This window comes from Chaetura pelagica, unplaced genomic scaffold (genome assembly GCF_000747805.2).
Source record: "Chaetura pelagica isolate M959 unplaced genomic scaffold, ChaPel_1.0 scaffold323, whole genome shotgun sequence".
Lineage (NCBI taxonomy): Eukaryota > Metazoa > Chordata > Aves > Apodiformes > Apodidae > Chaetura > Chaetura pelagica.
In genome coordinates this window covers 703,428-730,067 of record NW_009952640.1, presented here as the reverse complement: position 1 = coordinate 730,067, position 26,640 = coordinate 703,428, and the positions used below count along the sequence as shown (strand labels likewise).

The following is a 26,640-nucleotide window of genomic DNA, read 5'->3' as shown; positions in this document are numbered from 1 at the left end:
CTTTCCCTAAAAAGATGTAGGAGGTCACTAGGGATAGGGTTGGTCTGACCAGCACAGTGTCCATTCCATGCAGTAGTAAAAAAACTCAACAAATCAAACCAACAACAAAAAAATTCCTTAGCTCATTTCCTTTTCAGGGAAAAGGTTAATATCCAGATATTTGTCCTAAAAGGGAGGATGCAGCAATTACAGAAGTTGTTTGTATGAAAAGTGGTATTTGGGTGTTTTTGTATCTGACTTAGAGAAAGAAAGTTGAATGACCTCATAATTCTATGTGGACTAATAACAAATAGTTATAGCCAGTAACTGAAAGGGAGTGCCTTGATCCATGATACCAAGTAGGATGTCTGTATATAACTTCACTTTCATTATGGTTTTTTACCCATTAAGCTATTTTTTGCTTAGTCCTGTGATTTATTTGATGTGGTCCAAAATACTGAGTAGAATAGCAGCCTCATATTTACAGTGCTGCCAGCAACAGAATACTTTTTTTTAAAGAGCTAATATGGTACTTGTTTAGCTGTGTAAGTCCTTTCTTGAGGAAAAGCAACGTTTCTGCTGTCAGATGACTTACTTGTAAAACCCGATACTGACATTGTGGAGTGAGGGACACCGAGATGCTCAGAGGGTGAAGCAAATGACATCTGGGTAGAGGCTGAGGATTGAATTTGTTCAGCCTTTAGAAGAGAAGCCTGTGGGGGGTTTCTTAACAATGTCTGCAACAGCTTAATGAGGGAGGGAGCCTGACTTTTCTTGTAGGTGCACAGGGCTGAGATGAGGGAATAGCTGCGAACTGTACCTTGGGATATTCTGATTGGATATAAAGGAAAAAAATTATCTCTGTGGGCAAATGAATGCTGGGAAGAGGTTGTCCAGTGATTGTGAGATCTTCATTATTGGAGATGCTCAAAACTGAGTTGGAGAAGGCCCTGAGAGAGCAGATTCTGAAGTGTATTAGTTTCATGTGTCCCTTCTCATGTATTCAGCTCTGTGATTCTACATTACATTTCCTTTTATCTTGTTCATTTATCCAAAATGATTTGGGTAAGAAAGCTCTATTGGCTGTCATGAACTCTTTCTTACAACAAGAGTCAGGATTTTTTTTATAACCAGCAAGTTTTTTATGTTCCTTTTCCTTCAAACGTGAGTACAACTTTTTCACTTTAGTCTTCACAAAAAGACCTCTTCTTTACAGTCAGGCAACTATTTGGTCGCACATCCACATCTTTAACTTGTTGTAACTTATTGAGGAAATGGTTTGGTTTTCTGGGGGCTGCTTTAATATGCTAAATTTAGGCTTGTCTCATGAGCAGTGCGGACTGATAAGTGTATGCTATGCTCAGAGTTTTAATAACATGATGGTGACATTGGAAAAAATTTGACACAAGTGATTTGTCAATTGTTAAACTACATTCTAGAGATGCACAGTCTGCTCTACTAATGACAGTGAGCTAATGATTTTTTGGTAAATGAACAGATTTTAAAGGCATTGCCTTATGGAGGTGCTGAAAGTGACCACCGATCTTCAATTATGCAAGTCAAAATAAAGCTTCTTTGAGTGCTCTTCCATATGTATTTACAGGCTATATATTTCATACCTTGCAATGAATATGATTTTTTTTATTATTTTTTTTTCTTTCTTTTACTGTAGCTGTACGAGTAGGAACATCCTTAACACCATCAAAGAGTAGGGGAACAAAGCATCCAAGGCTGCTTCTGTCTTTCAGGGACAATCTTTTACTTTTGTCAACATGTGTCCTATTGATCAGAATTTCTCTTAGTCTAGCTTGAGCATCCTTTACAGTTACGTTCCAAGCTGGACATGCAGAAATGAAGCAGAATTAATACAGTAACAGGAGCCTGGAGATACAGAAGTCTATTGTTGCTCTTGTGTTCAATAACAAAGCTTTTCGGTCACTTTCAAATGTCTTTTCTGTTCTTTGGGTTGGACTTCAGAGAGGCTTTTCAGAGTAGATGTAGGAAGTGATCATATCCCACTGGCTGTGACAACAGTGGGTTTTTTTACTTCCTGTGTAAAGGTCTTACCACAGACTAAGGCAGTATATTTTTAGTTCCTTTAAAACTTACAAGGGAACTGACAGGACTTTTGGAAAGCCTGTGAAGCCAGCACAGAACCTGGAGGCAAATTTTCTCAAATCTTTGTCATTCAGATGAACATTTGCATTCTTTCCAATGAAATCAGCTTTCTCACTGTGGGAACACTGTCATTTGCCCGAGTGTGGAGCAGTCAAGTTTAAACCCTGTTTTAGAGCTCTTGCAGAATTCTTTAGATGTCCTGTTCCTTTGAGGAATTTAGTATGGGTTTGCAGATAAAGAGGCTTACCCATTCATCACTACCTTTTCTCTGATGGATGTGATTCCTCTAACTGAAGACAGAAATGATGCAGTCTATGCAATTATCATCTCCAGCAGCACAAGTTAATAGGATTTTCAGTCCTATCCTTTCTGGCACTGACTTATAATGCACCAGTGCCAATGTACCAAGGAGTGCCAGCATCAGTTCTACACTCAGCACAGCATGTCAACCACATTCTTCCCTCGGTTCACTTGTCCCAGTCATAACTTGAAGAAAGGATGGGCTCATAGTATTAGAGCTACGAAGATGATTAAGGGAGTGGAACATCTCCCTTATGAGGAAAGGCTGAGGGAGCTGGGTCTCTTTAGCTTGGAGAAAAGGAGACTGAGGGGTGACCTCATCAATGTTTACAAATATGTAAGGGGTGAGTGTCAGGGGGACGGAGTTAGGCTTTTCTCAGTGATGACCAGTGATAGGACAAGGGGTAATGGGTGTAAATTGGAGCATAGGAAGTTCAAGGTGAATATCCGAAAAAATTTTTTTACTGTGAGAGTGACAGAGCACTGGAACAGACTGCCCAGGGAGGTTGTGGAGTCTCCCTCACTGGAGACATTCAAAACCCACCTGGATGAGTTCCTGTGTGATGTACTCTAGGTGACCCTGCTCTGGCAGGGGGGTTGGACTAGATGATCTCTCGAGGTCCCTTCCAGCCCCTAAGATTCTATGATTCTATGATTCTATGATTAATCATTGGTCTCATGCTATGGATTCCTCTTGGGGTGGCCTAATCCCTCAAGTTTTGTCTTAACCATTTCTGAATATTTCCTTTAACAAGTGCGTAATTACCTGAGGGGATTTATCTTATTTATCTTTATATTATGCAATAAAACATCATACTGCTTCAGCTCTGCAGCTGCTGGGCTAGCTTCCCTTGGCTTCCTTTTACATACCCTCTGTTTTAAGAGAAAACATTAACCTCCTGTTTGCAAGACTGAAACCGGGTTACTGACTAATTGATATATTCTGATGAATGATTATGCAAACAAAAACGTGACTAATGCTTCTTGGCTTCTGTACGTTGTCTTTTCTTCTGATTTTCCAGTTATAAGAGACTCTTACAAGAAGAAATGGTGATTTTTTTGATTCCTCATCCCAGAACTCTTAGGCATTGTCACATTGATCCTTCCAAGGGTTGATCATCTTGCATCCTTGCTATAATAACTGTAACAAGTGGCAAGGTACTGCTTATTTTGATAAGTAATTGAGAACTGGTAATGCTCCATAATATTTTTAATCATAGTTCCTCCAGCTCAAAATCTCGATTTCTAAACAAATTATGTGAGAGATATGGGACAGATCTCATTAGATGTACTTTCCTGTACTTTATCCATGTTATTCCTCTTAGCAGCAGTTGCCAGGACCACAGCATCAGTCACTGAGCCTCAGAACTCTTGGTGTGTGAATTCTGTGTAACTTTCAGCTCAGTGTGCACTTGCTCATGGTTAACACTAGTATCAGAATGGCCAAGTATATCATGTTGTTTACATGATGTGTCAGTTACCTGGTGTCTCTTTGTGATCTTGAGTTATTTCCTATGAAAGAACAATTTGTGGCTTTCTCTCTGTGTTATAACTGCATACAGTTGGATGGAAAAAGATAAGAAAACATAATGCTGTTGTTAACTTTTAAGTAGAGTTTTTCAATCTGTCAAGGGCTTGTTTCTCAGCTGGGCTTGAATCTTGTTGCTTATCCTTAGTCCTTTAGTCCTCCAAGGTTGGAATGCTGTATTTGCCTGGAATGTTAGATATGTACTGTCTTTTTATGGGTAACAGAAAACCTGCAAGGAAGGTTACTTGCAGATAGACTTTATTTTTTTTTAGATGCAAAACCACAAAGAAGTTGACTATCTCTGTATTGTTATTGAATACCTAATCACATAACAGCCTTTTATGGATTTTCAAAATGTGGACCTGCCTTATAATTACCTGGGTACTTAAGCTTAAGCAGTGCTGCCTATTGTAATGTATAAGTTTCTATGTGCCAGAAGAGCATTGCACTCTCTTACCAACTCTTGTGCCACAGCAGAGTTCTCTAATGCTGATCTAGCCTTTATTCTTCCTAGAGTCTCTAGGACACTCTGATGTTTTTTGGGGATTTCAGACTGTGCTATTTCTTATCACTGCATAAAACAAGGACTCAGATTAAATTAAAGACCTGCTTACCAATAACAGGGTTGTTTAAGGTCTCTTCAGTAACAGGTTGTACTCCTCTAAGTTCTTGAATATTTTAGTGGATTTAAAATCAAGGAAAAGGGGCATAAGGAACATGCTGCTGTTTTATTGTAGCATGATGGCATTTGGGAATGGTAAGGTTTGTGTATATTCCTACAAACTAATGTTGAGACAAAACAGTTGTTTTTTTTAGTACTAAGCTGGTGGGTGTATGTGATTCTATGTAGGCAGCATGTTGAAGAACATTGTTGGTAAATAACTTACTTCCCTTTAAATTGTTCTGTCTTTTTCTCAAAAAACAATAAGAAGGACAAGGAGGAAAAGATAGGCTTGCCTTCATATTGAAATATGCACGGGGAAAGAAATGAAATGCAAAGTGTACATTTCTAGGCCCAACTTACTTTCTGCTATGTATCTGGTTACTGTGGTAATACAATACCAGTTAAAAAAAAAAAGTAACTGGAACTGAGAAGACCAAGTTTCGGATGTCTGTGGAGAACGAGGACTGTTTTGAATCTATAACTTCTCCAGTAACTTGGATGTTAAATATAACTGGAATTAAACTGTCAGAAAGAAAGTGGGGACATTTGATTTGTTGCTGATGGCTTTGCATGTCATCTTACAGTTTGAAAACATTTCTGATAGTAAGATGTACATAATGCATAGTTCTGCTCCTCAGTATTGTTTCCTTTGGAGCTCTCTCAATATAACCAAAGAATTTGTGATTTGAGATAAACTGAACTCAGCATAGTATTGGTGCAAGGTCCAATGGGATACTTACATAGATATGTATATACACACACAAAAATTTGCATATGCTGCCTGAAGCTGTAGTAGAAGGCTGTTTGCAGATGAAACATACACTTCAGAGCTGGTAAACCTTCTGTTCAGTCAGATCTAAGTAGAAAAATTTGGTGAATGACATTTTTTAATAATAGCCCCAAGTAAGGACAGTGTAGTGCTTGCAATTGAGTCCTCTTATAGTCAAGATTCCAGACTGTTTACTAGGAGTGTGTCTGTTCTTTTGACTGAGTTTACTTTGCCAGGCAGGCATTGCTGGTGCTTTGTGCTAAAAAGCAAAAGACGTGTATGTGAATCAGCAATAAAGCAGGTATATAACAGAGAGCCCTTTGACCAATTTCATGTGACACGTTTGAGGAAATTAGTGCTGTTCATACATGTGCTCTTTCCTTGCATCAGCAAAAGCAGAATTTCAGGAGGAAGCATCAGGTGTGCTGAAAAGTCCAAAAGTGTTTTGATTTTTGCTCATGTTACAAGAGTGGGCTCGTGCTTGTTCCCGGCCTTGATATTAAAGAATAATCAGTTTATTGATACAAACACAGACATGTGTTTTCCCAATATGAGATGCTTGCAATTATGTAAGTAGAAATAGCTGTGGCTTGGAAATAGTTTGGGAATTAGGTTTAGTATTTTCAAGTTCATATCTTAAAAGCAAGGAAACAGATCACCTTTTTTCAATGGCTTGTTGCAAACTCCTTAGCTGACTGCTGTGAACTATAAATGAAGTAAATGTCATGGGTGCTTTTGAGGACTTGTATCAAGTTTTGGAACAGACTAGTAGTGTCCTGTGCTAACATGGAGTTGAGTTTCAGAATTTGGATTTTTTGAATGCTGCTTGAGGAGAAAAGTGAGAAACTGTTGAGTTTGCTTCTGTTATTGTCCTTAACTGAGAATTTTGCTTTACTGACAACAGTGTAATAGTTTTCTGAAACTTGTAATTCCTGGTTATGAGTGTAGTCTATCTGTTCAGAGCTTCTGTAGTTGAATATTTTTAATAAGCTTTTTTCCCCCGCTAATCTGTGTGACGTGTCTAGGTGAAAAAGAGAGTCTAGTGTTCTGAAGGCCTCGTGCTGTCCCTCAAAAGCCAAAGCACTGATTGTAATTATTTTTTTTTACTTGTTTCAGTTAACAAGTTATAAAACTACTGCTAACTCTGGAAATTTTAGATGTTCTCTTAGTCCCCTAGCTGTTGCTATTAGTTGTTAATAAATAATATCCTGAGCCCTGCTGTATCCTCAGTGCAGTGTGCTGGAAGCATGAAACTTGAATATCTTTACTGTCTTTTCTGGAAAATAAAGCAAAAATAAATGCTCCCATGCGTGATACGACCATGGATGATACTTCCAATATTTTTAACTAAAACTTTGGTGTAGCTCTTCCCAGAGAGGGGTAATACAATGACATACGGCAAGTGGTTCTTCTGTGCGTAAGTAGCTGTGGCTGTTCTTATCTATTACCTAAAAATGAGAAGTCACTTTTGCATTTCAGTGTTCATTTTAATCTCTGCTTTTCACTTAAAGCATGAGTTTAGTTGTGGGATATACCCAAGTTATATAAAATCTCTGCCTTCTGATTCTATAACATAACTACCACATTAGTTCATTTGTTGAAATGGAGTCATTTGAAGTAGGTGATCCTGGCAACTAGATATTTTTGAGCACCTATACCCAAGTTATATTTATTCTTCAGGAGTCTTGGTTTAATGTTACCTTTTCAGTTGTGCTTTTTATCTTGAAGAACTGAGGAAAAGACTGAACTGAGAACAGGCCTGTGCTGCAAAAAATCCCCCACCTTTGAACAAAAGAACATTGTAATTAAGCAGTTCATAGTGCTGAAGTTGTGAAGAAAATATTCTATTGATTCTGAAGTTTAGATCAATTTTTAAAAGTGGTTGTTCCCACTTGGTTTGTCACTCTCAACTTTGTGCATCATGTTGCCTTGAAGTGTCTTGAGTGTTGGTTACATGATGAGTGTCTTGCTTGTAATGTACAGTACCTGATTCAAATTATAAATATCTGTAGGGAGGTTATAAGTGTGTTTATACAGAGTGAACAGCCATCACTCTGTAACCTGACTTATTTATTTATTTTTAAGCAGAATATTTACATATTCAAATTCCTTTTCAGCTCCATTTACCTCTCAATTCCCCTCTACCTGGAAGTGAGTTGACTAAGGAACCCTTTCGATGGGACCAGAGGTTATTTGCTTTGGTTCTGCGTTTGCCTGGTATTACAGCACCAGAATCTGAGCAGATGACAGGCGTACCAGTGGATGACTCTGCAATCACGCCTATGTGTGAAGTCACAGGAGGTGAGTGCTCTGGCTGCCTTTGACAAGTCAGTACTTTGAAAACTAATTCAGTTTAGCTTTATTAATCGTGTACGTGTCATGAAATAAGTATTTCAAAGTTCTTATATTACTTGTGAAAACTCAGAACCCAAATATGATAAAACTAAAGACATTGATTGCATTAAAGCTACAGACAAAGCTTGTGTAACCTGTCTTGGAAGACTGTGAATCTACTTTCCTTAACAGTTTTTTAGAAGAGCCAACTTTCTTATTTTCTAATGCACCTTGGTATTGCAATTTGAAATTGTAAGAATTGAGTCTGTTCTGCGGTATCTTTCATACTCAGATCTAAAGAAGCCAGAAGTGAAGGAAATAATAGAATGGCTAGGATTGGAAGGTACCTTAAAGATCATCTGTTTCCAATCCTGTGCATAGGCAGAGGCACCTTCTACTAGAAATGTGTTGGGTTAGTTTTTTTTCCCTTCTGCAGCATGCAGAATGCAATGCAGATTGCATAATAATTCTGCAAATTTGATACTTCTCTCTTCACCATAACTTATTTCTACTTTTTTAGAAATTATATTCCAGATCAAACTCAGGCATTAGTTTTACAGTTAGTTTGTAATAAATTTTATTACATCATGTATTAAAAATATCATGATTCTTCAGACACATCAGAGGGGATGTGATAGAAAGCAAACGGGATTTAAAAAGCATTCCAAAAAGACATGATTTCAGTTCTTTATCACTGTAGTGTAGACTGTACTAGTAGTGGCTTGACTGAAATGTGTAGACAGTTAAGTGTTGATGTCTGTCACAAGAGGGAGCCCATTTTCCGTGAATGTTGCCAGAATTTGAGTTAAAGTCATTAGGGGGCTAAACTTCAAGCATTTCCAATGAGGTGCATGTAATACTGTCACTGCTTCTCTAGACTGTCTTGCTCCTAAAAGAAGAAGGGAACACTTGGGAGATGCTTTAAATCAATGATCCATACATAAATCATTGTGTGTGGCAGGTAAACAGTTTTAAATGATCCGAGTTAAAAGGGCAGAAACACTGAACAACTATAACCTTGACTCTTTCATTCTAGGTCGATCATATTGTGTGTGCTCTCCAAGAATGCTGAATCAGTGTCTTGAGTCATTGGTGCAAAAAGTGCAAAGTGGAGTGGTAATAAATTTTGAAAAAGCTGGACCAGATCCCTCACCGATTGATGGTACTTGAAATTTTTTGCAGTGCAATATCAAATGGCAGAAATGACTGTCAAAACACTGTGATGAAGTTAATGTAATAGTAGCCAAACAAAAGGAAAACTGTTGCAATTTAAAAGAAATTACTACAAGAAGGACTGGCTACATCTGAAATTCCTTGTACCTTCTCAAAATACTGGCTGTAGCCACTAGGCATTGTGTAAAACCTCTGTGCTTGGTCATATTATTCTGGTAGCCTTAAATGCAGTTATTAATAGTTAAAGATTCTATGATAAGATTCTATGATTTTTAACCAGTAATTTTCAACCAGCTAGGAAAGTAAGTAGCTTGATATGGAAATACTGAGAGTTCATACACTCATTCTTTTTTGTTTATTGTAGTAAAGTGGTTGCATTAAGAGTTAAAATAGCAAATATGACTGTGCAGCCTTAACCTCTCATTCTAAATGGCTTTGCTATGTCCCTCTTAGGATGTTACTGGGAAGTTTTTGTGGGCTTTTTTAAAATCCTGCTTTGCTGCAATAAGAAATTAGTCCAGCAGTGTTAGTCATGCATATAAGATTTTTTTTAGTGCATGTAGATTTGAAGGTTATCTGATAATAAGAATGGGAAGATAAGGAAACTGATTATAATAATGTCTCCAGATAATTGGCTTTCTCAGTTCTGATCCTGTAAATGTTTAATACTTACCTGGTGTCTCATAGTTTCTGGAGTTTTGCAGAAATGCTTCCTGACAACTATCTGCTATTCTTAGAAAGAATATTAACCCTGGAGTATAATTCTTAAACTCTTCACAGAAGTTATTTAACACTTTTTGGGATTTAACTCTACATTGACTCCTAAAGCCTTTTTCTTCTGTAGATGGGCAGGTGGATATATCTAGAGCCTTTGGACCCCAACCTTGGCACAGCTGTCACAAACTTATTTATGTCAGACCAAACCCTAAAACTGGGGTTCCTATAGGTCATTGGCCTGTTCCTGAATCTTTTTGGCCAGATCAAAATTCTCCAACGCTGGTATGTACTGAAGTTAGATAAATCAAAGGGTTCATGCATGGGGGAATATTTTCATATTCATTGATTTTTAAATCTTAAGAGATGTACTTGTTTGCAACAAATGTAAAAGTGTAATCCAGGGAGGAATGACATGTAAACCTGTGTCACCATTATCTTGGAGAAGTTACTGATGAGTAAATAATACCATGGGGTTTGCTTTCTAGTAACTTTGGAGCATTAAGAAGCTGCCTGTAAAAGTTTTGTTTGTTGACCTGTATGTAGTGTTTCTGTTTGCACTCTGTTAAAATATCAAACCAGAAACAAGGTGGCACTTTGATAATAGAATTTTAAAATGTATTGTCTTGCAGGTGGTATTAATAGAAAATAGTATGAACTTCCCAATTTTGAATCTGTGTGATAGTTCTTTTTTCATTCTAGCAAGTGAATGTCATTTCATCTGCTGTTGTTCAGAGTAGCCATACCTTCAGTTTATCCCAAGTAGAGAAATTAATATTGTTTTCTTAAATACTACCCATTGAGTTTATTCTATTTGTTCTTTTTCATAAGAGAATGCATGCTACTGCCTTTTTGATCTGAGAACTAATCATTAGTATAGTATAATGTGTCTATTTCTGCTAATCTTTGAAAATCATCAAAGTAGAAATAATGCAGCTCTATAATTGCTCCCTACATTTTATGATTATTTTTATTGAATTTTCATGGTTTCTTTTAATCTGAAACTAGTGTGCTGACTAGCAAACTCATTGAACTTTTCATAAATTTTATCTCCTTTGTTTGAAAAATATATAAAGTTCTGTGAAATAGAAGTGGTTAAGGAGTGATGCAAGTATGAAATTTTAGTCTTGTTTACAGGTTTGATATTGTTGGTGTCTGGGGTTACATTCATTGAAGGATGTGGATGCTCTTAGGAACTGCAAAACAAGCTAGCATATATGAATAAAAGTAAATCTTCTCTAGTCATTTAGAAAACAAAACATCATTGTGTACTGGATATTAAAAAGCTGCTCTGTAGGAAAACTATTCTGTGTAAGCCTTGTAATCACTACCAATGGCATACCTGCCCCCATTCATTGTCTAGAATCAGTATAGTTTGTCTGCTACTGCAGATCTTGAGATTGCAAAAATAGATCTTGCCAAGTGAAAAGCTGTTGCTCTAAATCTGACAAACACATGACCTTGAGTTAATCAAATAGTGAAAAGATGAGAAAAAATTATTCTCTCAGTTGTAGCATGTATAGCTCTCATAACTGCATGAAGCACTGGATTATTGCATGTGCAGCTAAATTCCTGTTGATATAAATTGAAATTCCACATTGAACCTTCCTTAGGCAATGTTGCGGAGCAAAGTTTGCTGTTAGTGTTTCAAGACTTGTATTTCCTTACTATTCTGAAAATAGTGTTAAAGCTTAGTGTATGTTATAACTCTTGCCTACTAAAGGGTCCATAGTTAGATATTTTTCTTTTCTTCCCTGTTACCTGATCCACAGTGGAGTTGTCTCAAACAGTCCTACCCCAACAGCTGTTTCAGGTACTGTAGGTAATGATACTATAAAGGCTTTCTTAAATGTATATGAAAGTCTGCAAATAATTAAGTTGGCAGATCAACATGTAAATGGCTGCTCCCACTGTTCTGAGGTAAAAAATATTCTGCTGTCCAGCCAAGTGGTATTTGACTTCAAGTCTTAGCATTCAACTTCTTTTGCAGCCTTTTTATTCCTAGTATAGCTGCTTCATGGCTTGGTCAAAAACTCCACCACAACTATTTATTGGAGGCACCTTTGAAGAGAATTGCAGTTCCTTCAGTTGGTTGGGCCTTCTGTTTTGTGTGCCCTTGGACAGTACATCTTCCTCAGAGTGGAGACACTCAAGGCAAGAGCAGTTCTGTGGGCAGATAACATTTGGGTGGCTCATCCTAAAAGGAAGAGGCTAGAGCTTATAAATGTAGAAAAATTACTTTCAAGGTTAAGTGGTAGGAAGGTCCAAGGAACCCTGTGTTTCCCTAGTCCATCTTATGTATGTATTAGTTACCACCTTATAAAGACAGTAAATGGAAGGAGACTTCCCAGTTGAGCTTTTCCTCAGATTCTAATGGCCTTGGAGGAGGCTCAGGGTAAGTATAAGAGCTTACATTCCTCTCTTGAAAATCTTTTCAGTGGAAGGTGTACAGATCCAGTTTTCATCACATAAAAAGATGAGTTTCCTTTTCAGCAAAAGGAATTTCAAATATGTTCCTATCTCACACTTGAAGCTCAAGGCCTTTTCCTTGTGATTAATAAAAATGTTACAATCCAAACACCTAAAATAGTTGGCATTGAAATAAGTTTTCACGGGCCTAGATGCAATGTGGGTTCTCTTAGTCATTAAAATTCAGTTTGAATTTTGTAACTGTTAAATTTTCCAGGAAGGAAGAGCGCTAGAGCAAATCAGCAAGTGCAAAAGTACAGCACCTGCTTCTGTGGAGAATAAAAGTGAGCATGCCCCAGAGTAGCATTGAGGAATCTTTTGTCCCCATTGGTATTTCTTTCCATTGCAAGAAATTTGACTTGTCTACTGTTCTAGTCTTTACTAGTAGGTAAAGTAATTGGCATTTACTTAGAAAGTAAGATCCCTTCAGATTAAGACAGTGTTAACGTCATAAATTAATTACTTAGAACTCATTAACAATAAATATGAATCCTGTATTGAATTGGGTCCTTAAATATGTCTGTTTTCAAAGAACCTGTATTACTTTAGTTATCATGTCACAATTGGATTTTAATCATTGTGCAGAGTTATTAACAGTGGAATGCTTATGTTTAGCCACCTCGCACATCTCATCCTGTGGTGAAGTTCTCCTGTACTGACTGTGAACCGATGGTCATTGACAAACTGCCTTTTGATAAATATGAATTAGAACCTTCACCACTGACCCAGTTTATCCTGGAAAGAAAATCCCCTCAGACCTGCTGGCAGGCAAGTAGAATTTATAGAAAGCTATTTCTTTATGGCCTTCATTCTGTAATCAAAATAAAATATCAAATTTCAACACACCATGTTTTGGATTCACATACAATATAATGTGTTTTATTGCAGGTATACGTGAGCAATAGTGCAAAATACAGTGAACTTGGTCATCCTTTTGGTTACTTGAAAGCTAGTACAGCTCTGAATTGTGTGAATTTATTTGTGATGCCTTACAATTATCCAGTCCTCCTTCCACTGCTAGGTAAACACCACTCCATAAATTTTTTTCTAGGTGATAGGCAATTTAAAAATTGATCTAAACAGATTACTGCAATTAATGCCAGTATTAATCACACACCTGTAGAAAACTACAATGTTGATCAATGTATTTGTCATCAGTAACTTGTTTTTATGTCACCAATTGGCTAGCCTTCATGACTCAGACTCAATGTGTAGGATGATTTGCTTCATCATCGTTCTTTCAGATATGTTTTAGTCTCACATCTTTCAATATTTTAGGAGCCATTTTTTTCCCCAATCTGTTCTCTCAGTTACCAATTCAATTTGATAAATAATTTATCAGGTTCCATCTTTTGGCAGCAGCATTTATCTTGTGTGCATATATTTAGTTCAGTTGCATATATGTTAAAATACATATATTAAGTTTTGAGGAACTGGCATCCCTTTGAGAGTTTCTTTTAGTAGAAAAAATGCTGTCTAGACATGCCTTTCATTTTGTCTCTTGTTTTTATAACCATCAGATGACTTGTTTAAAGTACACAAGGCAAAGCCTACGTTGAAATGGCGGCAGTCATTTGAAAGCTATTTGAAGACAATGCCTCCTTATTATCTTGGGGTAAGATTACTTACTGTGTTAAAATTTCTATTTTTTCTTATGGAATTATAGTTATCTGTCCACTATGGGTGTATTCCCTATTTCAAGTAGAGTATGTATTAATTTAAGAGAGCATAGTTAAACTTCATGCATCATGGTACTTACTGTTTTCACTGGAGTCCTGTGGAATGGTTGAGACCTGAACCTTAAGAAATTTTTCATCAACTGTGACTTGCATATAAATGATACCTCTGTTAATTATTGATTCTGCATGAATGGACCAATGCTTGAAAACAACAACAACAAAAAAAGCTGCTGTGAAAGTCTTTGTGTTTCTTTTCTAACTTTGAGGACCTTGGGTTCTAATTGAAATTGTTTGAGTTTGTTGAAGTATGTATACAACACTTATAAGGTTAAATACAATGATACAATGTATTTCATGTTTCAGCCTTTGAAGAAAGCTGTGAGAATGATGGGAGCACCAAACCTTATAGCTGACAATGTGGAATACGGACTTAGTTACAGTGTCATTTCATATCTCAAAAAGTTGAGTCAGCAGGTAATGTTGAAGCAAAAGAGCAGTAAAAACTTATTCTAATATCAGGATAATCTTAAAATACTCAAGTTCAATGGCTTTGAATAAAAAAAGAGCAGAAAGATCAAGTTAATATCTTCCTATAAGAAATTAGCAGAAAAGTATTTTGATTTTCTGAATGGAAGGAAAACTTGACATGTAAATATAAACTTCTATAGACTGGTCTGTATAGATAGATATGGAGATTAGAAATTTAGATTTTTTGTGTGTGTGTATTTAAGAATTGTTTTTACTTGTACAGACATACTTTTGTTCAAAAGAAAACATGTTGTCTTACCTTAGATATTAAAGATGTTCTAGCATTTTTTTCAGAAAACAGAAATTTGTACTTTGTGCATCTTAATCAGGTGTCCTTTTTCTGACTTGTGAAATTAAGTGGGAAGTGTTCAGTAAATATAAACTGACATAAAGCAAAATCTCAAGGAAGGCTACAGATGTAGAAGTTCCAGGTGAACTTCAGGAATTGTTGACTGTGTTTAGAATAGTGCCCATATCTTTGACTAGTCTCGTGCACCAGCTAAAACGTTTCTGCCCTGCTACCTACACTTTTATTTTCTTGAACTGTGCATATTAAGCTTTCCTGTTCAGGATAATAAAATGATGCAATAGACTTGCAACTTCATGAACAGTAGTGCATGAAACTTGGCTAATGAGTTCTTTTTTTTTTTCTTTAAACATTAATATAAAATATTATTTGAGGAACAAACCTCTTGAAGTTTACATTATATCCTATTAGGTCATAGTCATATTGCTCAGTATTCTGTGAGGTGAACTAATTTCTCAACCTCAATGTAATGACATGCGCTACAAATTGTACTTAAATCTTTTCTAAGTTTTGAAAGGCTTTCCCAGTAAGCAGTCAGTATTCTTAATAAATACATATTCAGATTTTGAGTAGTCTACAAATAGACGTGAAGCTGCAAACCAAACATTGTCAGGTGTATTATTAAATTACTTTTGGCCCTTTGTTCAACTATATTCTGCCCAAAAGCTGGTGTTTATGTTTAATTTGATACAAATCTAACATAATACTGGGGGCTAGGGCCGTCTATTCAGAGAACAAACATTATCATGTATTTAGTATTTATTAATGTTATGACTATTCCTATTGAGCCTTTAAAAAGTTTAAGCCATGGTGTGACTGATTGCAACTATAGTTGTGGGGAGAATCGGTCTTTTGGGAGTTAGTGTTTAGCTGTTATCATAGAAAACAGTCAGTGTGAGTACAGATAGGTTTGCAGAGCATGACTAGTCAAATTATGGCATTTTATGAAAATAAAAGCATTGCATGCATGTTGGTGCTTTGATACCATAATGGGCAGCAGAGGAGAAACATGCAGAAGACCTAAGCACAAACTGTTCATTATATTTAAAATTGTAATAAGCATTAAATGGTTGTTTATTAAGCACTCCTTAAAGCACTCATCCTAGTTATGGTCGTCATAGTGTATTAGCACATTGTTGAATCTTCTAGGTAGGAATTTAAAATGAATAAGTCTGACTAATCCTTTTAAGAGCATATTGTCAATTTTATTTATTTATTTATTTCAAATTAAGGCCAAAATAGAGTCCGATAGAGTCATTGGCTCTGTAGGCAAAAAGGTAGCGCAAGAGACTGGAATTAAGGTCAGAAGCAGATCACACAACCTGTCTATGGCACATAGGAACGATTTTCAACATCTGCTACAGGGGATTACTGGGGAAATTCCTCATAGACCTCTAGACCTCAATATGAAGGAGTATGCTGGGTTCCAAATAGCTTTGCTGAATAAGGTAAGCACCACTGTGTGTAATGTTGTTATTTTCAATATACTTCCATTGAAATGCTATATATTGTTTCATTCATGGTATTAATTGGACCTTTATTTACTGGAACCATAGGATTTGAAACCTCAGACTTTTAGAAATGCTTATGACATACCCAGAAGAAATCTTTTGGATCAGTTAACACGAATGAGATCTAATTTACTGAAGAGTACTCGCAAGTTCCTCAAAGGACAAGATGAAGGTTAGATAGAAAGTTTCTTTTTTGCCTGCCCATGTGATTGGTACCAAAAAAAAATGAATACTGTAACAAATAGTGTAGTTCTTTAAAACTTAGTGGATGTCTGATACTGCTGTTAAACTGCATGTTTTGTTAGATTTATTTTTTTTCCTTAATTAACTTATTGGAAGAGAAAATGGTGAGGATTGAGAAGATACAGATTCACTGCTCTGTCCTTTAGTCCATATCAGGAGACTCGTGTTTTTATGTAAGATTCTTTTTCCACTGTTTTTTCCCAACTTCCATGATACAGCTGAGAGAAAAAAAAATCACAGGACAGTTCTGAGCATTATGATCTCTCTCCATAGATGTGGATTGTGAGCAATGGAAAAGTGGAAGTCACACTGGATGCTGCCAGTGTGATCCTCTTGGCCTTTAGGCCAACAGCATGTAGCTCAGTAGTCTGCTCATTTATTCTTTTACCTTTCTGCTGTGTCTTCAGGCACTGCTTTATGGCATCTAAGAAAGAGAAAATGATGAAATAAGTGGGGAAAATGAGAAGTGCAGTGCAAGTCAATGTGCATGTTACATTAGTTCTGTCAGTGCTTAGGTCAGATTAACATCTGTGATCAAGTGATACTTTAATGTGGAATGTACAGGAGTTGCTCTTTGGGGAGGAGGTTGACCAACATAAAAACTAATGTAAGGTTTTTTCTGCTGTTTCTGCAGAGTGTATTTTGCTTGATCAAAGACTGGCCAACTTTAACTAAACGCATAAAAAGTTTAGAATCGGGTCCTATGGATTTTAAGAGTTTGTTGATTCCAGTGGTCAAAAATCACAGTTTCTTTGGGAAAATGCTAGTCTGAACAATTAAATTTTGAGTGGCTAAAGCTGGTTAGAGTTATGTCAAAGCTGTAGGCAGCATGGAATTACTACTTAGCATTAATGCAGCTTTTGTTTGTAGTAATAATTTGGTAATAATTTGTTCCCATTTCCAGTTTTTTAACCAATCTGCCCTGTTGAAATGTTACGAGGCAGTGGAAAACTGGCATCCATGCATGACAACTGTTGTTTATTTCCCTGTTGTAATGACAAATACACAAGACACTGATTCAATTAAACAAATTTCCTGTACTCAAACCATGATGTTACAAATGCCAGTTAGGCAAGAATAATAATGAGTTTTGCACATCTGTTTTGTTAATGCATTTGATAAAAGACTGAAAACTGGACGTATGAAGTGGGTATAGACTAAATTCTCAGAAGATGGGCAGTATTATGTATTAATAAAATCTTCTGTTACAATAGACCAAGTTCACAGTGTACCTATAGCACAAATGGGAAACTACCAGGAGTATCTAAAACAAATACCTTCTCCGCTCCGAGAGCTTGATCCTGATCAACCACGAAGGCTTCATACATTTGGCAATCCATTCAAATTGGACAAAAAGGTGACTTTTATGTAAAGTTTTATTAAAGATGTGCTGGCGTGTGTGTGTGCTGCTGATTAGACCACTCAAAGAGCAATGTATTGGAGAAACACTTTGGAGTATTTTGAAAAGTACTGCTTACAAGAAAGTGTTTCACATGTTTTTCCATCGATAGTATGTTATGGAGGACAATCTTTTTAGGAAAAACAGTATTTAGGCTCTGAAATGTATTATAAATGAAATATGTTTGTCACTCTATTATAGCTAACGCCTAATGATCTTTCTGTTACCAAACTTCTCCTGTTAAAAGTGTCTCTCAGCTTAGAGAGCATGGACTTTCCCTTTTGTCCAAATCTGACTTGGACTTGACTAAATTACCATTATCACTTAGACCTCTTCTTTTAATTGTTTGACTAATTTGCGATTACTGAAAAAGAAGCTTGACTGCCCATTCAATTGTCTTATTTGCCAGACCTTTGTGTAAGGGCCTCGAGCACGTTGATTTAGTCTAGGAAGGACTTGATGCAGTTTTTATGTATTACTTTGTTTAACATTTTAGAATTCAGTACACAGGAGGACGTTGTATGTAGTTGCTTTATACATGGTAAACATCATGATAATATCAACCATTAATTATGATTTTTTTTGTGTTATGTGGCTTTAGTGTAAAGTTTAAGAATTCTCCCCATTGAATTTATTACAGGGAATGATGATAGATGAAGCAGATGAATTTGTATCAGGACCTCAAAATAAACATAAAAGACCTGGAGAACCAAATATGCAAGGGATCCCAAAAAGACGACGTTGTATGTCCCCCCTGCTCAGAGGTCGACCACAAACTCCTCCGGTTGTGAATAACCACATTGGAGGAAAAGGGCCGCCAACACCAATCACACAAGCACAGCCTGACCTTGTTAAGCCTATTCCTATTCACAAAAGTAAGTGAATCTTCATAATCTTTAGAGAGCTTGCTTTTTAATTTATGCAAAAAACTTGTTTACGTGGAAATACCATTGGCTGATTTGCCCAATATGGCAATTTTATCCCTTGTTTTTGAAAATGAAGTATTTCAGTGTGCATCTGGGGTTGATTACAGAAAGTGTTTTAGTCCTTCAGACAGAATCTTCCCAGTACAAAACATGTATTTCCTGTATTAAATGAGGAGACAATGTAAACAGTCAGAAGGATGTTCTTCCTTTGCCTGGGAATTCAGATGAAGTTAATTTGAATGTTGCTGTGGTGTTGTGAACTCACTTCCCTTAGTGTGGAGCTGAGGTGCTGTGTAAGAGTCTTGCTCACTGTTCAGCACTAAAGTAAACTGAGTTCAGTTTAATGGGGAAAGACAAGCATGCCATAAAAGCACATTTTACAGGTGCTTTTTCTTTTGTGGATAGTTTATATAGCAATTTATCTTTTTAAGCCATTAACTGCCAGGAGTTATAGTAATATGTTGAGTATTACAACCCACAAACACTTTTTTCTGAGCCTGGTGTGCACAATGGACTATACAGGCTGGCACAATGGACTATACAGGAGTTTAGCACTAAACCAACTTGTTGACTTCTCTCAGATGATAATGTGAAACTGGCAAGTGTACTCTTTGCTTTTTCAGCATCAGAAACAAATAATGAGGTTACAATGGACAATGTGGTTGAGAATCATGTTACAGACCCACTTGCATCAGATGCTTTCCTGAATACTGTGGATTCAGATTTTTCAATGTCCTCTTCTCCATTCAATTCATTGGATCGACCATCAGCTCATACAGAGGATGTAGGCCATGAGCACTTGGGGAATAACATGAATGTTGATGGGTTTTTGGAGAATCATGAGGAATCAGGTAGTAAAGAACAAAGTACCGAAGAGAACTTGCCAATGTCTTCGCCCAGCAAAGGGAAGAAAACAGTCCATTGCAGGAGTTCCAGAGAGATTAATATAGAGCTAAGAGCACAAATTATGAAAGAGATCCGAAAACCAGGAAGGAGTAAGTATACTAAATCTCTCTTTTAGATTATTGGCATGAGAGCTAAATGAAGAATTCATATTAGATCACTAGTTTAGAAGCATACTGAACCATGAAACTGAAGCTAAAACTGCTAAAAAGTTCCTGGATGAGTGATAAAAACATTGTTATACATATCAATGTTTATGAAAGTAATGTTTCTTATATGGTCAGTGTTAGAATTAGCTTGTTATGTGTTCCAGTAATATCATAAACTACAGTGTGCTGTGCTTCTTAATGTTAGTGCTCACTGAACAGTATGTAATTGCTACAGGTCTGTTGATAGGAGATATATCCTAAAAGCTTACAAATGCTGAGGGAAATCTGTTCCATTTCACTCAGATCTATTACAACAGATACCTATAGGCATTTCTGAAGTAACTGTGATTTTGCTCTTGTCTTTAAGAATATGAAAGAATCTTCTTTTTACTGAAGCATGTACAAGGAAGCCTACAAACCCGACTGATATTTTTACAAAACGTTATCAAAGAAGCTTCAAGGTAGGTAACTGAGTAGTATTAATTTTATAATACTACACCAGGCACTGCCATACATAACTACTTGACAACCATGCAGTTCTTTGTTTGAAACTTGCCACACAGTACTTTGCATTGCAAGTAAACAATTCCCTAGAAAAGAAATGTCTCTACACTTTGGATTTATTTCCTTCAGAAATATTGTAGCCCTGTCTGAGGCTGTGGAAATAGGATGTAGTCTGTCACTGGAGGAGAGAGACTTGCTGAGGATTTAAACCCAGTGGTGTTAATCCAGGTAGAAACTGTTTCTTTAAATGTCCTTAGGCTGACCGTACTTGCTTAGCCTTCTACATGTTTACTAAGAGGAAAGAAACAAGTAATTATGGTTGGAACCAATAGTGTTTCAGTTGAAATGAAGTAATAATTCCAGCATCTTCCTTGGATTGTAAATATAACTAACTTTGAGGCTTATTTTTGCTCTAATCTGGTTCTTTTTCGGTAGTCAGGTTTTTTTTTCGTGGGGCATTATTAAACAAACTTTATGATTAAGTGAAAATCCAGGTAATTTTTTGATAAAACCATGCTGAGATTTTAAGATATGCGAACACTGGACATTCATACAACTCATCCAGGATTCTGCAGCCAGCACAGTGGGCTATGTAGTTTTTCATCGGTCTTGCTTTTTGTACAGCAACAATGACTTTATCATGCTTTTACTTGGTCTGTCTTTATTGTATCATCTGTCAGAGTTGTTCCATAAGCAACTTACTGTCTTGGAACACCAAAACAGTCCTGTTGCTTCTGGAGTCTGTGGCAACCCTTAGCAGGGGGCTGGAATATTTGTTTCTCTAAAATTAGTCTCTTCAGGTCATCTGTAATTCTCTTTTCTATTGCACAGCCTCTCTATTCCAGTTATCCTGAGTTGACTTCTTCCCTACAAAATTTGGCAGCAGTGGAGTGTTGCTGTTGGATACATTAGAATTAAATCCTCTCCTTCACCATAGCCAACAGCTTTCTGTATTTACTGTTGGAAAAAGTTGACAATTCTGTTTTTTTCAATTGTTGTTAAACTTTAATTTTTATTGGTTTGAGTGTAGGAACAACTCAGTCTCTCTTCTTCCTCTTCTAGGTTAGATTTTTGTAGTGTGGTCATTTTACCCACCTGAGTAACACTGCCTACAAATCCCTCTGCAGATCTCTGTTTCTTTCCTTATTTAGGCAAGCTACAACATTTAACTAATGTTCCCTGCTCTCTGCAGGAAATGTCTCTAGGCTCTCCAGAGTTGTCAGTCTTGTTAACTGGTAGCTGACTTTGCAGTGCCATGGAATGCAATTCGAATTTGGGATGCTTTTTCTGTTTCCCTGGACTCAGAAGCTTTGGCTCTGAATACAGATTTAAGATAGCTCTTGAACATTTCAGCAAGAAAGGGTGTGCTTAAACACAGTCCCCAATCAATTTTGGAGGTTAATTCACTAGAGAGTTGTGAGGGGAGAGGGAAATTTCTAAAAAATTCCACAGTTTTCAGCTTCCACAGGAAACAGGCTGTCCCACAGTTCCTCTTCTGATAACAGAAAACGTATCACTTTTGACATGCAGAAATCGATGTGGGGTAGATAATGGATTCTTTTCTCCCAGTTGATGGTAAAAATATTAAGGATTAGGCAATACAACATCTCAATCTTAAATTCTGGGCTATTTCTATTCTGACTTATGTCTTCTTATGCTTAGTGATGCACATTTGGTTAAGCCTGGGTGGGTAGTATTAGTGGAGTTCCAAGGAGTTCTTGGAACACAAGAGACGTGAATTCCCAATAGATGTCTGTAACTTTGGATACACAAAGTGAGTTATTTAGGCTAATTTCTTTTAGCCCTTTCCTGTGTAGTGGAGACGTCTTAAGTATTTCTAGAGGTGGTGTAGCAATCCATTAATGGTCATAGCACTAAGAATAAATTTGTTTTTATTCTCTGCTCAAGAGTGTACAGCAAAAGCTGACAAAACATGGACCAGAATTCTCCAAATCAACCAACTTCTTAGTGTGAGAAATTAAATTCCCTTTTATTTATTCTCCAAACTAACAACTTTAGCTATTAATACACACAGCAAAGCCCAAAGTGTGGACCTAGATAAAATGCTGAGCAATACCCATCTATGATAAGAGTGTTGGTGAGAATGAATACAACCAATTTCAAAATAAAGGTGAAGCTTTATGCTTACTACCTAGGTCTACTCAAAGAAATTTTATTGGGAATTGGACTTGGTGATCTTCGGAGGACCCTTCCAACCCCTAATATTCTGTGATTCTGTGGTTATTATTAATGGTACTGATTTTCCTAGCAGAGTGAACAGTTGAAACCCAACTCAAAATCAATCTGGCTGCAGCTGTCAAAGATAACAGAAAATGCTTCTACAAATATATTAGCAACAAAAGGAGGATGAAGGAGAACCTCTATCCTTCATTGGGTGCAACTGGGAAGCATAGCAGCCAAGGATGAGGAGAAGGCTGAAATACCTAATGCCTTCTTTGCCTCAGTCTTTAGTAGTAGGGCCAGTTATGTGCTGAGTACCCAGTCCCCTGAGCTGGAAGACAAATGGGAAGCAGTTTGAAGCCCCATGACCCAAGAGGAGATGGTTAGCAACATGCTACACCACTTAGACACACACAAGTCTATGGGGTCAGGTTGGGTGCACCCAAGGGTCCTGAAGCTGGCTGCAGTGCTCACCAAGCCACTTTCTGTCCTTTACCAGCAGCAGTCCTGGCTAACCAGGAGGAACCCAGTTGACTGGAGAGTGGCAAATGTGACCCCCATCTACAAGAATGGGTGGAAAGAAGATCCAGGAAACTAACAGACCTGTTATTTGGATCTGAGTGCCAGGGAAGGTCATGGAGCAGATCATCTTGAGTGCCATTATGTAGCACATGCAGGAGAACAGGGTGATCACGCCCTGTCAGCATGGGTTCATGAAAGGCAGATCCTACTTGGTGAACCTGATCTGCTTCTATGACAAGGTGACCCACTTAGTGGATGAGGGAAACAACATCCACAGTCTTTCCCTCTACCAGGACTTGGTAGAGCTAGGTTAATGGTTGGACTCAGTGATCTTAAAGGTTTTTCCAACTAGAACAATTCTGTGATTGTGTGAATTAGAGTCAATGCTTAATTCTGTTAATTGCAATAGTAGTTAATGTGGTAAATAATTTATGTTGTCTTGAAAAGAAACATTTGCTATAAGTTTCAGCATCTGGAAAAGAACTTTGAGTGAGATGTACTGAAGAGCTTGACATAGTACACTGTAAGCCTGACTTCCTGTGCCAGCATTAATGTGAGAATCCTTCGCACTGTGTTTTTTCCGCCCAGCTTCCACCAGGTTCTAGGTTTCTAGGAGTGGTACAGCTGGTTCAGGGGGCTTGAAGGTGTCCTGGAGAAAGTAACATTACCCAGTCACTTGCACAGAACATAAGCATGTTAATTTTTTGCTAGGGCTATATTATAGTAAAGCACTTTGGCATTAGCTTAAATAATTTGACATTTACTAGAGGCAATGAGAAGGAATAATTATCTGTTTCCTAGATTAGTACTTGTCAACAAACAGGGATTTGTGAAGAAAGGAGGGGAAGCAGTACTTGAAGTACGGGCTCTCTGTAGGGTTACTGAGGAGACCTGTGATGAGAAGGATGGGTGAGGGCCCAGAGCCATGGATATTCAATGAGATAGTAAGTGGCTGGGAATGGGAGCTTTTTTCCCTGTAGTCAGGATGGAATTGTGGGGAACTCTGTGATCTGGGAGTTAGGGCACATGCTGTGTATCAGTGAGCCAAGAACATGGGCTGGGAGGCCTAGCTGGGACTAGAGGCTTCTGTTGGGATCTCGTAAGTTCATAGGAATGAACTTGGTGGATAGTTCAGAATAGTACTGAGCTGAGAAAGTGTGTAATCTTTCCTGCTTATCTTTGAGTATGTGCATGGCTACCAAAGCAAGGATCAGAAGGGTTTCCCAGGTGTAGAAATATCTCAAGGGGGAGGGCTAGTTGGAAACAGCAAAGACCTGTGTGTGCTGAGGCAGAGGGGTAAGTAAATGTGACGAAATAATCTGCTCTTCAAATTTATGTAATGAATATGAAATAGAACTACAGAGATTCCGGGTATGGATTACATCTGTGTTTTCTTTAATTTCTTTCTCAAACTTTTTAATTTCTGTTTGCTTCTCAAAAAATTTCCTCTGCACTGTGTAGTGGCTATTCCTTCACCAGTATTCACTTCACTTTTATGAGTGCACCATGGAGACATACAATGCCTAAAAGCTGTTGCCAGTTCTTTTGGTATATGCTTTATTTTTGTATGTAAGAACTTCCGGAAACAGCGAACACTTAACTCTTTTACCTGGCTTTCTGAGAGGTGAATGATGTTCAGCCATTTGCTGTAATGGACTGTAGTAAGCATAGTTCTATTTCTCTCATTAAATGGAAAAGAAGTTAGTGGTTCACTAGAACTTTAGGAGACAGTATATATACCTGTGAGGTATATATAACCTCATAATGCACTTGACCTAAAATAAATAACTGATGTTTTCAGGGTTCAGCAAAAGTTTTGTGACCAGTTTCCTGTATTACTGTGTACATCCATTACTATGCTTTCTTTTAAATACAGGTTTAAAAAACGAATGCTGATAGAACAGCTTGAGAGTTTTCTGGAAGAAATCCATCGCAGATCCAATCAGGTCAACCATATCAACAGCAGCTAAGAGACACTGCACACAAGACAAAAGCCACAGCAGGGCACTGCTGTCCTTAACTTGCATTCATTTTTGACATGCACTCTTATCTCAAGTTCCTATACCTGAAAGAATGAGAAGCTGCTCTATAAAATGATGAGAAAAGTACCCATCATGATTTTTTTTCTTCAGTTCTGTTATTTTTGTAATGTGAAAAATATCAGAAAAACATTTTTATTTAACTAAATGGAGAACTTCTTGCTTGTCATGGACTCAAGTGTCATTTTCCCTCAGGTCCTATTTTTCTTAATCCAACCTTCAAAATTATCACCTCTCAAGGTTGAACTTTGCCAAAAAGTTGCTTTGTAATTTAAAAAAAAAAAAAGCACATACATTAAACAAGGTAATGTTTTGTATATACAGTTATTTTGGATATATTATTGTAAGTTGTATAAATGTATTTTGAAAAATATTTAAGAAAAGCACTTTTGTTATTCCATCAATAAAAACTCTATTTTAATCTTTGTGTAGGATTGAGTACAGTTTTTATTGGAATGGTTCATTTTGCCTTCCCTTTGCAGAGCATCTCTGTTCTAGTGTCAGTGTTAAGGAATGAAGAGCAGTTTTGTATTGCTGGATTTTCTGTTCTTAATCAGAGAACAAGTGAAGGGAAGTTAATACTGAACTGCAGCTACAGTAGGATGGTTCCCTGTGGCTCTTTGTATTTGACACTTCCCTACTGGGTGACTACGAATGCACATCTGCAGCAGTGCCAAAACCCACAGTTTTATCGGGATACAATGTAGTAAGCCAGGGGTCAATTTGAGGAAGGTTGCACAGAGTTTTTCCATGTCAGAAGTTTTACATGTTTACAAATGTAGGAACAAGTGCTGCTTCTTGGACACAAGCTATCACAGAATGGTTTATTGGCCCTGTCTTTCAGCTGAGCAAGATGCTCCTAACTTCTGAAAAGCTTTACTTGCTTCAGAGAGAGCAGCTTCCCTCTAATACTTTTATTAGACATTAGTGCTTTGCAATCTTCGCCCAAAATTTTTGTGGGCCTTGGTTTCTGATTCTTGTCCCACGAGTTGAATCTTGTACTGAAACAATCATGTGTCCCAAATTTTGTCAGTATGCTGAAAAAAAGCATTTTTGTAGATGCTTTTAGCCTCATTCAGTGTTCTTCAGGAATGAGGAATGTCCATCCTATGCTGTGTTCATTTTATAAAACATAAAAGGCAGTAAAGGTATTACAACTACTTTTTTTTTTTTTTTTTAAATAATATTTGTTTGTTCATTGAGTGGGTAATTCTGCTTCCCATCTCTTCTGGGAGTTTTGAAACAGCCTCTCAATTTCATTTCCTTTTCACAGCATTCTGCTACTTGTTACCTTACTATCTCAGACCAGACAACTTTTATTTTTGACTTTGGGAGAGGGAAATAAAGTTATGCTTGAAGACTAAGATATCACAAAGTTTCCTTGTGGGATGCTTTCTTTCATGTGACCTGCATATTCAGCAACATTCAAGCTGACTTTAGCCATGATGAAGCTAAGCAGAGGCTGTTGGCCCATATTCTGAAGTATTTAGGTGGAAAAATCTGTTCAGTTTTTCTTCAAATGATTATATGCTTACTATCTTTCCTGTGCTCATGCTGTTGATGATTCCTAGAGACCTCTTAAGTCACCAGTAGTGTGCACAAAGTAATAAAGTAATTGTAGGACTTGGTTACTTTTACTCTTGTGGAAGTTATACTGTTTAAAACATTTTTAAAATAAATATATATAATGTAGACTTTAAT

General features: G+C 37.1%; 1 protein-coding gene across 1 annotated transcript in view; it reads left to right on the top strand.

Moving 5' to 3' along the window:
• INTS6 (integrator complex subunit 6) overlaps positions 1–25,413 on the top strand; it is a 45,882-nt gene extending 20,469 nt beyond the window's left edge. Inside the window, exons 3-16 of the mRNA XM_009993745.1 lie at positions 7,476–7,659; positions 8,729–8,854; positions 9,710–9,864; positions 12,664–12,816; positions 12,937–13,069; positions 13,569–13,663; positions 14,091–14,201; positions 15,795–16,010; positions 16,119–16,245; positions 17,531–17,673; positions 18,356–18,590; positions 19,265–19,636; positions 20,061–20,154; positions 24,777–25,413. Coding sequence (XP_009992047.1) covers positions 7,476–7,659; positions 8,729–8,854; positions 9,710–9,864; positions 12,664–12,816; positions 12,937–13,069; positions 13,569–13,663; positions 14,091–14,201; positions 15,795–16,010; positions 16,119–16,245; positions 17,531–17,673; positions 18,356–18,590; positions 19,265–19,636; positions 20,061–20,154; positions 24,777–24,870 — 2,238 coding nt within the window. The 3' untranslated portion in view covers positions 24,871–25,413. The remainder of the gene's footprint in view (positions 1–7,475; positions 7,660–8,728; positions 8,855–9,709; positions 9,865–12,663; positions 12,817–12,936; positions 13,070–13,568; positions 13,664–14,090; positions 14,202–15,794; positions 16,011–16,118; positions 16,246–17,530; positions 17,674–18,355; positions 18,591–19,264; positions 19,637–20,060; positions 20,155–24,776) is intronic.
• Positions 25,414–26,640: the final 1,227 nt, after the last annotated feature.